The 12,937-nt window shown below is 40.7% G+C and overlaps 1 protein-coding gene across 3 annotated transcripts in view; it reads right to left on the bottom strand.

Annotated features, from left to right (window-relative positions):
* AKAP8L (A-kinase anchoring protein 8 like) overlaps nucleotides 1-12,937 on the bottom strand; it is a 37,547-nt gene that overhangs the window by 2,322 nt on the left and 22,288 nt on the right. For all 3 annotated transcript variants that reach the window (XM_066614066.1, XM_066614065.1, XM_066614067.1), the window contains exons 7-12: nucleotides 9,185-9,239; nucleotides 7,888-7,996; nucleotides 7,155-7,296; nucleotides 6,653-6,758; nucleotides 4,960-5,090; nucleotides 1,917-2,012 (exon numbers count right to left, since the gene is read on the bottom strand). In XM_066614066.1, coding sequence (XP_066470163.1) covers nucleotides 1,917-2,012; nucleotides 4,960-5,090; nucleotides 6,653-6,758; nucleotides 7,155-7,296; nucleotides 7,888-7,996; nucleotides 9,185-9,239 — 639 coding nt within the window. The remainder of the gene's footprint in view (nucleotides 1-1,916; nucleotides 2,013-4,959; nucleotides 5,091-6,652; nucleotides 6,759-7,154; nucleotides 7,297-7,887; nucleotides 7,997-9,184; nucleotides 9,240-12,937) is intronic.

Raw genomic sequence — 12,937 nt, 5'->3', positions numbered from 1 at the left:
GCTAATGAATTCCTGAGAAGGTGCTTATTTCTCATCATGGCCTGCTTAATGATGTCACTTCCAGTTCTCAGCAGGCATTATTAATGCTATTTGGTCCGCTGTATGAAATAAGTTTGACACCCCTGCTCTAAGCTAAATAATTATTGATGGTTAAGAAGCTAGAAAAGCAAAAGAATTAGTTGTACCTGCCAAGAATAAGCACAGCAGCTTTCTTTTGAAAAAGTACTAGAAACTAACATTTCTGAAGGCTCATTAGGTTATATATGGACCCCAACTGAGGGTCCAATCGTATCCAATTTTCTATCACTGATGCTGCCGTGCTAATGAGGTGTGTGCTGCATCCTGCAGTGGGGAAGGCAACCATGGAGGTCTCCTCAAAATAAGGGAATGTTTGTTCCCTTACCCCAGGGCTGCATTGGTTCTGGCAAGTTGGGATAGGATTGGGCTCTGAATCTTACTTTCCATGAGCACAGTTCAGATCTAAGTGTTGGCTGTATCTTTCCCGCTTCTTTGAATGGCTCTCAAGGGAAATGCCAAACTCCTCATTTGCAGGGCATTCCCACATACTTGTGGGAACTAGTAAGGCCTGTTATCAAGATTGGACAAGAGAACACTACAGCTACATTGCTCCTCCACTTCCTAGATTTAGAAATGCATGATGGATTTGATGCCTGCTTTTTCAGTCTGTTGTAACCTTCATATCATGCTACTTGGTCCACCTGCCTGATGCTCTTCATGTATGAACTATTGAGAAAGGTGCTGCCAAAGTCAGTGAGCAAGAAATATAAGGTTGAGTGTATATGATACACCACAAAAACAGAGTAATAACAATGGAAGAAAGGGGAAGGGGATCAAACTGGTGCAGAGACACTAATAAGTGGGAAAGCAGAAAAAGAGTATGCACACTGGTGGTGATGCAGAGAGAGAAGAGAATGTGCTATGGTAGTGGTTCCCAAACTTTTTAGCACCGGGACACACTTTTAAAAATGATATTCTATTGGGACCCACCTAGGTTAACCAGGCTTTTAAAAAAGGAGATCTAGAAATAAATGCTTGAGGGTCTTTTTCTGGTTATTATTACTTATAAATAAATATTTATCTCCCTATATTTACACATAACAACAAAAACTAGGTATTTATATAACACCTTTCTGGTCATCAGATTACTCCTCTGACTTTATTCAAGGCGGTTTACATAGGCAGGTGTTTCTAAATCCCTCAAGGGGATTTTTACAATCATAGAGGTTCTCTCTTTCAAGAACCAACAACATTTCAGAATGGATCTTCCTGGTCTGGTCTCACTTCTGGCCTCCAGTTCTCCCAAGCAGGAGACAAGCAGCTCCATCTCTCACACAGAGGGCAGCTAAGATGCTTCCTGCTCACTCCAAGAGCAGGTGGAATCACTCAGCCCAGCTTGTCAGCTGCTTCAAGGTCTCGCCATTCTCAGCCGTTCAGGGAGCTGCCGGTGTTCTCAAACTGGCGACCTTCTGATATTATCCTCGGGTTAATGGAGGCTCTACTTTCTAGACCAGGTCTCCTGCCCAGCACATGCTTGCAAACTGCAGGAGCCGAGCTCTTTGCAGTGTAATTAGCAGCTATCATATCTGATTTTTTAATAGGACTTGAGGCAATTAGTCATCTGATCTTTCCATCACCCTTTAGCAACCCACCAAAAATCAGGCCGTGACCCATGAGCGGGTCCTAACCCATAGTTTGGCAACCACTGTGCTATGGAGTGCTGAGGCAGAATTAACATAAAGAAAAACAAAGGTGAACTATGGGGAACAGCAGAAAAAGGAAGCATCAATAATGTATTTTTTAAAACCATGTTAAAATTACAAGAAAAATGCCTTCTCCTGATCATTATAGTTATTTTGCATCCATGATATAGCCCTAGAACACTTATGCATATTTACCTTTAGGTACCGCTCCAATTTCTTGCTGATAAGTTTATTGTTAAGAATACTTCTCGCAACTACTAATGATGATTTCTTGGACTGTTCCATCATAGCCTGGAAGATTAAAAAAAACAAAGTCAAGAAATCAGTCTGGATTGATTTTATTTCATTTCATAAACTTGCCTATCAATATAATCAACTTCTGTTATACTTTACAGTGATTCCCAAACTTTTTCGACTGGCCTGGGCGATTGGCTATGGCTCCCCATTACAGCTACAATACTGTGTACAGGGGAGAGGAGGGTTTTTTCAAGGATTCTGTAGCTCCTCTGGCTGATTTCCAAGGCTCCCCCGGGAGTTATGGCTCAGTTTGGGAACCACTGCATGAAGCTTTAATATTCAACCTAACAGCACCTGAGAGCAAAATTCATTCTTCATGGTGAAGACAAACATACTGCCACACTCCAGATATCTTCTGATAAAATGCAAAAATAAAGGCACATGTCTAAAACAGCAGGGGACAAATGCCAAGCTGCTGCAGGTGACCACAGCTCTTTGACTTATGGCCAGCATTTATATCTTACAACACATTTCTCTTTCACATGTTACAATATCATCCAGCATTTCTTCTTCCTATGGAAACCAATAGAGTTTTATAACACAAACATTACTTTTGCTTGAGAATACCTAGGGCCAAGTTACACATTCTGTGCTGGCCTTTTTGTTTCCTAAGGAGGAAAGAGACATACAGGTCAGAATTGCAGTGGGAGTAAAGGGTTAAAATTTCTTCTTTCCTGCCACATGCCCTAGCCCTAATTCTGGTTAGGTTCCTCCCTCCACCACAGCTACTATTTGGGAAACAAAAACAGCAAGCAAGCAAATATCAATAATAAACATTAACATGTTATTTGGCCCAAATTTAAACAAAGTGATTGTTGAGACAAAGATTTGTTTACAAATTTAATGCAGTAGCTTCATGACACAATAAGGAGGTTACCAAAAAGGAACAAAAAAGGTTACCAGTGCTGCTTCTTGCAGTTGATTTGAAGCTGAAAGCATGGGCTGGCTCTTATACAACCTCCATTAGAATGTTCTTTGCACACAGAAAATCCCAGAACACTAATCTGCAAATTTTATGATCTAATTTGTTTAGCATGCACCTGCTTTTTGTTAGAAAGTTTAGTCATAAAGCAATTACACAAGCCTGGCAAACTGATGGTCAGAAAAAAACCTTTTTTCAAAAGTTATGGTGGTTTTATATAAATTTGGGGTGCTGAATCAAAAAAAGACCTCAGGCTTGCTTCATCACACGTAGTTTTTTCACAACTGGTTTGACGTTTTTATGTTGTATTATGAGACTGAATATAATTAGTAAAGCAAAATTGCCTCATGAAGCCTATTTTGTGGTCAGTTTTGTATATATGTACGTACAAAAAAAATACAACTTGGTTATTTACATCTTAACCTTAGTCAAAAGGCTTAGTTGTACCTTTTACTTTTGCTAGTGAAAATTTGTTTGCTGCTTTTCTTTTTGTGCACTGTGTCCGGATTTTGGTAATGCCTTAAACTGTTTCATAAGGCCCAGTTTTATATGAAGAGGTGGCAGAAGTCTTTTCTTTGCGTCAACAAGAGTTTTAAACAAAATTTTCTTTTTTCCAGTAACCTCTATGCTCTGCTACCCCATTCACAGTCATGGGAACTTTGTATAGCCTCATGTTTTTCCAGAAGCATGCACAATACCTTAAGGCAGCGTTCTCCAAACCCCAGTCCGTGGGCTGGATCCGGGGTTTGGAAAAAGCCCTCCCCTCCTGTGAGCATCCCTGTGCCCAGATCAGCTTGAAAGAAAAACGGCGCACCAGCAGAACAGTAAGAGCCACTTGGGGCAGGGAGAGCTTTTTTGGGACACAGTAGTTTCCAGTTCAGAGATCTCTGTCTTAAGGTCTTCACAAACCATCCAATCATGATGATATTTTATTTCTGTGAGTACCAATTCCAAATTCTAATAACTTTCTTTGAGCTGTACTGAGTGACCAACAGGTACAGCAGCACACTTGTTCCCAATTCTCATTGTGCAAAAGAACAGCTTTTAGACTCTTCTTAGATGAGTTGATGAAAAGTCTGCATTCATCAGCTTTGTACTCAATGCCAAATTTTCTGTATCAAACTATCAATATTACTGCAGTAAATTAAATCACTCTACTATGAAAAGTAGGAAATAAGGTTCTGTTCTCCTTTTCTATACAAATATATAGATGCTCCAGCTGCTAATAAATGTTTTTCTTATAATCTGGAGCCTAAGAAATTAGTTCAAAACAACAAGTCAATATTGTGAAGAAAAAAATGTCTATTATATTTTTATTGTGCTTTTCAAATTCAGCACCTAAAAATACATTAAAAACAGCTAACAGTTTGCAAAACGTTTTTCATCGCAGACCTGTATATCCAAACTATCTGATGCACCGTTTTTGTCATACAGGTGGAGCCTATTTATGCGCATGAGTTCCATTCCTTGACCCGCCACAATTAAGAAAAAACGTGTTGTGCTAAATTGCATAGAGTTACGCAAGTAGGCTGCAGCCTAACACTTGGGGCTGGAAGGAAACTAAGGCAGCTGTTCTCAATCGCCTCCCCCTCCCACCTCTGCACTCAGCCCCTTCCCATTGCCAGCTGTCCCTGCTTCTTTCACAGATGGGATGCTGAGCTTTTAAGAGTCCTGTCCTATGCATTTCTACTCAGAAATAAGCCCCATTGTAGTCAATGGGGCTTACTCCCAGGAAAGTGTGGATCGGATTGTAGCCTAAATCTGCCTCAGGGGCTCCAGGAGTGTTACTGTTCCTTCACAAGGGGAACCTCTTCCATGGCTCCAGGGCTATTTCCCTGCCTGTGCGAGGCAGAGCCTTTTTGCAGTGTTTTGGGCTTCCTTGAAACGGATCGAGACGCCAGTGCAGGGCAAAGGAGTGTGCGACTTTGAATTCCCCCCACCTGATTTGCATTGAGACAGATCTGAAGATAAAAAATAAATAGGTTGCACTTGTATTTGATTTAGCAGTTGCATACTCACTCTGCGGTTGTGGTTATGATCCAGGGACTTCAAATGTTTCTGGATGATTCCATACTGCATTGGGATGAAGAGGTCACATGCAACACAGTGAGCAGCCTCCACCTTCTTTACAAAATGCTCCATTCCTATATCTGAGGAAAGATAAGAAAGTCCACATATGGTACTCTGTTGTAAAACATAAATAACAACAACTGAGTATTTATAAACCGCCTTTCTGGTCATCGGATTACTCCTCTGACTTTATTCAAGGTGGTTTACATAGGCAGGCTGTTTCGAAATCCCCAAGGGCAGGAGGTAGTAGATGTCACACTACTACCAACAATGTTTTCCCAAACAAGATATCTAACTATCCAAGGTGATTAGAGTCAATGCAACTGCCTATGTTTCCCACAAGACCACAAACCTGGCTGCAAGTACAAGAATGGAACAGAATGATAACAAAAAATGAAAAGCAACTGATACAAGCATAGGAGGAGGTTTCAAGTCCTCAGGGCAGTGGATAAGGAAGATTCTCATATCAAAAAATAATTTCCAAAATGGCAATACAGCAAGTACTTAAAGTTGTTTCATTCAACACTGTTTCATTTTAAAGTTGGTCAGCGATTCTCAATCTTCTGACCTCCGCGTCCTCCACAATAGCATATTAAAGGGCTACTGGATGCCGGTTCCAGATTGTGCCGAGCCACAGCCCACTTTCTTGGCCTTGTTGCCCCTCCGAAAGCTTTGCAGGGATTCTGGGGCACAACAATGACTTGCAACATGATAGGAAAGCGCTCTGCAAGCCTACCACTTTAGAGAGTGTTACTGAGCCTGCTTGTGGTAAAACCGGTTTTGTTGTAAGTCATTTTGCTTAAAGTTGCAGTTGCCAAGAATCTATCAATAACTAAGTGAGGACTTGCTGTAGAAGAAACTCTGCCCTGCCAGAACAACCAGTGGCTGCTTGTGTACACTTTACATCAAAGATCTATCAGGTTACTAATATAATGCTGTAACTATTATAGGAGAACAAACACAGGACACTAAATATTCATATGGCTTTACAGCGCAATCCTACCCATGTCAACTCAGAAATAAGTTCCACTGTGTTCAATGGGGCTTACTCCCAGGAACTGTGTATAGCAGTGCTTCTCAAACTGTGGGCTGGAACCCACCAGGTGGGTTGCAAGACAATTTCAGGTGGGTCCCCATTCATTTCAAAATTTTAATTTTAACGTGTTAGACTTGATGCTACCATGGGATGTGACTGCATTTGGGGAAATGTTACAGACCTGTACTTTGAACAGGCTACTCTGTGTATGCTTTTAATAATGATATTCAATGGGACTTACTCCTGGGTAACTCTGGGTAGGATTGCAGCTTAGGATAGTTAATTTTCCTGCTCGATGTCACTTCCAGTCATGACATCACTTCCGGTGGGTCCTGACAGATTCTCATGCTAAAAAGTGGGTCCCAGTGCTAAATGTGTGAGAACCACTGGTATATAGGATTAGTAACATACACACAGTATAAGGGCATCTTTCGTTTCCCACATAAAGTAATAGGGTATTTGTTTCCCAATCTCTATTAAATCTCTCTCAGCGCAAGCACCAAAATTACCCCCCCAAAATATTATGAACAGCAAGTTTATTCATAGATGAATTCTAAGACATCCTTGATATGCTAAATTTTATATCACTGGGAGACTAATACAGACCCTGGGTAAGATCTTGGTCTTTGTAGATCTGTTGTATAACTGCATTAATATCTTCAATTGCTTTACGACGTTCTTCCGTCTTTTTTGTTTTGTTAGCAACATATTCCTGCATTGTAGAAAAACTTACTATGAACACTCAAAGTAATACCATGAAATGCAAAATGCTGTGTTCAGGAAAATGCAGAACATGCTATGACTGTGGCTCTTTCCCCACCCATCCCAAGCAATGTATTTTTATGCCTCATAACCTTCTACCATAGTTTCACTCTGGAAAAATAAAAGCAAGAACTAAGGCTATGGTGTTGATGTGCAAAAATGCAAGCAAGGGCAGAGTAGAACTACTGAGAGATCCAAATGCTAGGGTTTGTCAATCTCTGCCAATTGCTGTTGGCAAACTACTTCAGAGCAAAGTGACTCAAAAGTAATGAGAAATATAATAAAGAGTCTTATTAATTCTTCATGGAAAATGGAAGGCAATTGCTCAAAATAGAAAAAGGCTCACTTGGAGAAAGTCAGCTGTCTGCTGGGGCAGCTTGGTTCCAACAAACTTAAAGTGCTCCTTGTGAAATTTGCTCTCCAAATGATTGGTCATCTCATCCTCGTAGAAAGTGCGGTATTTGCACAACGAACATACAAACTGAATCCTGTTAAATCAAATCAAGTAAGGGGAAATAAACTTCAATACAGAGGTATGAAATTGTTTTGGCAGGGCTGTCAACAAGATCTTCAGTTTCACTTTATGTAATTAAACTGATTATAGATGTGTTATTCCAGCACAAGAGATTTCACTTAAAATTAACCACTATTTTGCTTGGAGTATTTCATTAGATAAATTTTATTCCCATTTGTCTAATTTTCATAGATCAGCAGTCTTTAAACCATAGTTTGTGGACCACTGGGACTATCACCCCTTCAACCCTCAATTGCCTGTCCTAGCCTTCCCAGCTCTTCATAGGATACCAGCAAAGAACTCAGCAGTGATACACAGAGTTGAAAGGGCACTTATTTACTTTTTTTTAAATAAAGCAACTGATGGTTTGCAGTTGCAATACCTCGAATAACCTCTTGAAAGTATAATGTGAAAAGCCAACTCCTACCATCCTGCCAAGAGTTGATATTGATACTAAACATATAAATAAGTGTTAAAGTGAACTTTACTGTGCAACACAAAACCATAGCGTATTACCTAACCATACTCTATCATACCAAACCCACAATCTTTGGAAGATGCATACCTTTCCACCATCCGATCACGATATCTCTTTTTCTGTTTCTCCTGAGTTTTCTTACCAGCTTGTAATTTGCGCTTGATCTGACTGATTTCTTCTTGAATTGTCAGAGCTCCTACATGCAATAAAATCAGTATTTCTACAACGTTTATTATGCACTCTATTCAAATTAGTGGTTCTAGATGAGACTAGGCTCCTACTCGTTCATCTCTGAAAGAGTGGCTCTTACCACAATTTTCAGACAACTTCCTTGAGATTATATAGAGCTGGGACCATCACTACAATCTAAAAATCATCATAATTTTAAAGGAAATATAATGTATGTTGCTGAGGGAAGTGTGAGATATCCAGAAAGAAAAGGTTTAATTTCCTCTACTGACAAATGGAAAATATTGTACAAGGAGGAATGTATCCTCATTTTTATCATATGAAGGGTAAAAATCTGTTATAGTTTAATTTTGGACTTGATCACACTGTACAAGTCTTTTATTAGAGAACAGTAGCACACAGTATAGTCATATTCTGGTCCATATTCCAGTCCTTAGAAAGATCTAAGTGACAGAAAACAGTCACAGAACACATGCTGAAGAAGTGTGTTCATAACCACATCATGACCACTATGATAAAATAACCATACCAAGAGGGAGTGGTGGGATTGAGACATGTAGCAAGATTAACTGTTTCCTACAACGGCTGAAAACTAATACTCCTCTGAAACAGCCATTTACCCCAAAGCATAATGAATTTCCTACTGAAAAGTGGTGCAATGGAAGAGAGTTAACCTCTCCTTAGCAAAGTTCCCATAAACATGTATTTTGACCTTAGTGTTGCTGTTTACATGCAGCACAGCCAACTGGGAGATCTCCTGGCTTCTGGGAGCTATTAACGCAGAATACATTTACTGTCTGAAAGGGATGTTGCTGTACATGCTAGAGGCATGCGCTTCTGCCACATTGGTATAGGAAAGTGCCAGTTTAAAGCAGCTGTTTGCTCACCTTCATAAAGAAAAAATAAATGTGGTTCAGGGAATCATTACAGATACAATCTTTCCAATATATTTCAATAAATCACAAACTCCATACAAATTTATCATGACTAAAAACCAAACTAGTTGACTGTTCCAGGAGCCTATTTCTTAGGAAAAAACTTCTCAGTTTCTAAGAAACACACACATGCTAGAGACTCGGCATTTATTAAAGGCTTATACAGAAGAGCCATTTATGGACACCTATTGGAGAATTCCACCCATGACAAAGTCATATCCTCATTAAAAGCTTCCTTACACACGAACACTTTGACTTGCCTTTCTCCGAGTCTCCTTTTCTTTCTTCATCTTCAACACCTTCTCCCTCTCCCTCCTAAAAAGCAATTAAAGACACTGCAGCATAAAGCTAAAGGTCACAGTCATCCATGTGAAGAAAAGTTTCACATAGGAGTGTTGCTAGCTGCCAAGGTGATCTGAGGCTTATACAAACAGTGACAAAGGAAACATAAAATTGCCGTTTGCTTGATACACCAGTATGGTAGACTCACTCATCCCTTATTTTAAACTATCGGTTAGGAAGAACCCAGATCCGTAACAAACAGGCAGTTAAAGTTGTGGTTTTAAAATACTGAATGCTTCAGAATTTCATGATTTTAAGCTCTAGGAAACCTTTCTAAACTAAAAGACAAAATTGTATCTGAAAATTCAAATTTAGACCAAATCTAAATTTGGATAGAAGTTCTACATTAATCCAACTCTATACCCCAGGGCTTCCCAAACTTTTTAGCACTGGGACACACTTTTTAAAGTGCCAATCTGTCATGATCCACATAGCTTTACTAGACAAAAAAGTGACATAGAAAGGATTAATATTTTATTTATTAATAACTAATAAACAATAAGAATCAGGATGCTGTGCTCCTGAGGCTGCTAAAGACCTTACATATTACAGTGTGTGTGTAGACATTTGCTTTGCTCCCTAGAAATGGAGTTGAAGAACTGTTCTCCCAAACCTTTACAGTAATTCCAGGGTACACAGAAGGCTGAATTGAAGAGCAAAATGTGCAGTTAGGAACTTCCAGGCCAGACAAAAGGTTGAAACTGGATTCATATTTGATCTACAGCATGACAATTATTAGAGAAAATAGGAAAATGTAGCATTTTAATTTGGGGATATGAAGATACTCCACAGGTTAGAATTCCAGCCACAAGAGTAGTTCCTCCATCCAGATTGCCAACTGCTGCCATTTTATTCTGCAAACTGGGCAAGGGTGCTTGCAAATTTTTTTTTACTATTTCAGAAACTTTTCACGACCCTCTAAAAAATGGCTTGTGACCAACTGGTGGGTCTGGACCCACAGTTTGGGAAACAGTGCTATACTACCTTCTTAGAAGGAGCTCTTAGGCCTATGCATTTGAAACAGCATTGTGGTGGGCCCTGTCCCCTCTTGTTCCCACAGAGGCAGATCAATATTGAGGGACTAATGGAAGCTATCTAAGGTGGACAGACAGACATAAACATGGAGTTAATTGTAGGGATAAGGGATTTATTGCAGCCACACATAATAAAGTATCTTAACATTTGTTTTGCCCTCAGTCCTCTCTCAGGGGCCCCTACTTCCCCTCACTGGGAGCTTTAGTAAGTGATTCACCAAGAACCAAGTGGTGAGAGATTGGCTGGAAGGCAGTAGGGAACCCCAGTGAGACTAGACTGGACAGGAACTTCTCAGTGGTTTTCCAGGGTGTGAGGACTGCCAACTCTGACCCCTGTACACCAGTCAGGGGTTGACATCTTAGAGGAAGTACCCAGAGCTGGGCCCGTCACTTTCCTCTGCTATTCTTCCTCCTCAGCCATTTTGTCTCTACTCCTTTCTCTTCTCCCCTTGAGGCCCCCTGTGGCCCTGACTTCTTCACCCCAAGAATCCCCCCTTCTTTCCTCCATCCCCATACCTCTCCCCTTTCCTCTCTCCTCCATGATCCAGGCTTCCTCCTTTGCACTTCCTCTTCCAGGCCATTGCACACTCCTCCCACTATCTGACCCTTCCTCCCCTTTTAACCTTGACCTTCCTGAGCCCTATTTCTCATTGCTCAAGGTCACCCAGCTTGGGTGCTCAAGGTCACCCAGCTCCACCAATGATGTCACCATCAGTTGTGTTGGGAACTGCCAGGTGATCCCAACAGCAATGATGCCATCAGGCACATCACTACAAACACCTATGCACAGACAGAGAAAGCCCTTTTAGTATATTCATGGCTCCCTTGGATCTGCCCAAGACCCACTCATAAAATGTTATATTATACTGGGTGCCTACATGCATACACTCAAATGTATCTGACTGATACCCCATCAAAATGGAGAGGAGGCAGGAGGAGAGAGATTAATCAGGCTACACACTGCACATACTATTCTAGCTTAACATGGTGGCAACACTCAGACATCTGAGCAGAATTAGTTTCCACAATCTTGATCCCTTAGCATGTGCTGGCATTGTGTCAGTACAACAGTGTTTCCCAAACTGTGGGTTGGGACCCATCAGTTGGTCAGGACCCGATTCTTTGTGGGTTGTGAGGCTGACAAGGAAAATGTACTGAGCAGCACATGAACATTTACTTGTAAGTAGTCAAATATGCCTTTTCACTTGAAGGGTAGGTCAAGGGGAAAGCAATGCCACCGGAATGGTCCCGATCCAATGAATGAAGACCCCCAAAAAAACACCCGAGAAGGAAGTCACCTGTTCCAAGCTGACTAGGAAGATGTATTGAGCCCTATGGAAAGTGAAACCGAGTCACATGTGCACATTTACTGGTGAGTAGGCAAACATGCCTCTGCTCCTATCAAAGGTCAGGTGAAGGAGAACGCAAGGCCACCAGAATGGTGCCGATCCAATGAATGTGGAGTTCAGCAATGCTCCAGAAGGCACCCCCCATAGTAAAAAATGACAAAAACAGAGGCTTTTTTAAAAAGTCTCAGGTAGGTCACGATAGAGTCCTTTTCAAAAGTGGGTCGCAGTGCTAAAAAGTTTGAGAACCAATGCTGTACTACAGTTATTATTTTGAAGCAGATTTATTATGAAGTGACCAGAAAAGCTTACGCTGAAATTAGTTTGGTAGTATTTAAGGTGCCATACAACTCTGTTGGTTTTTGCTGCTACAGACTAACATGACTACCCCTCTAAAATGTATTTTGCAATGAATGTACACCTCTAATCTGTTCAAATAACTGGAAAATCCAAAATAGTCATCATACTAATAAGATTCTCTCAGAGCACTTGCCATGAAGCACTGCATGGCATTTCAAGTTCCATTAAAGGAGACAAATCAACAATTTAAATTGTACTTTTTACTTGGGAAGGGCATGCAAACCATCTCAGGCACCCCAGAGCCTTGGGTTCTGTTGAGTAAACATCCTACATAACTCAATCACACTAGCACATGTTTGTTCTTTAGTGAACCGAAGGAATGCAGTTCCACTTCACTTATTTAAAAGTTAGATACAGCTTTTTCATGCAAATTTCAAAATACAGCTTACAAGACATTAATAAGACCTCCTGTTGGAAGGTTAGCATACAGACAGCATCTTTTCCAACCCTTGTTCTTGGGATTAAAAGCACAATCAATTGAATAGTATACCTTAATATGAAGACGAAATTGTCGCAAACTTAGGGGGGCTTGGGGTGCTCAGAGTTCTTGGTTCTTGAACCCTAAAGCCCTCAAGGTCCCCCCCGTCCAGCAGTCCAGTAGTACTGCCACCACCCTGTATGTGCCAGTGCCTCAGTCCAGGGACACTGAGACCCTCTAGGTTTAACTCTATCCCTTGCAGGCACTGAGCTCCTTCTCCAATTAAAGCTTCAGTCCTCAAGTTACTAGACCTCAATGAGCACTTGGTAGCTTGCTGAATGGCGAGGCAGGATTCTGAACCTTTGTCCCCAACAGACAATGAAACAATTTGGTAAAAGAGATTTTAGTTTATTAAGTACATAAGGCAGCAAATGCTAGAGGCATAAACATCTAGTAAACATATCAGCAATAAAATAATAAAGCTAGCTGGCTATCTCTATTAATCCCTATCTC

This window comes from Tiliqua scincoides, chromosome 2, assembly GCF_035046505.1.
Source record: "Tiliqua scincoides isolate rTilSci1 chromosome 2, rTilSci1.hap2, whole genome shotgun sequence".
In the NCBI taxonomy this organism is placed as follows: Eukaryota; Metazoa; Chordata; class Lepidosauria; order Squamata; family Scincidae; genus Tiliqua; species Tiliqua scincoides.
Note: the sequence above shows the minus strand (reverse complement) of the source record. Positions and strands in the feature narration are given on the sequence as shown.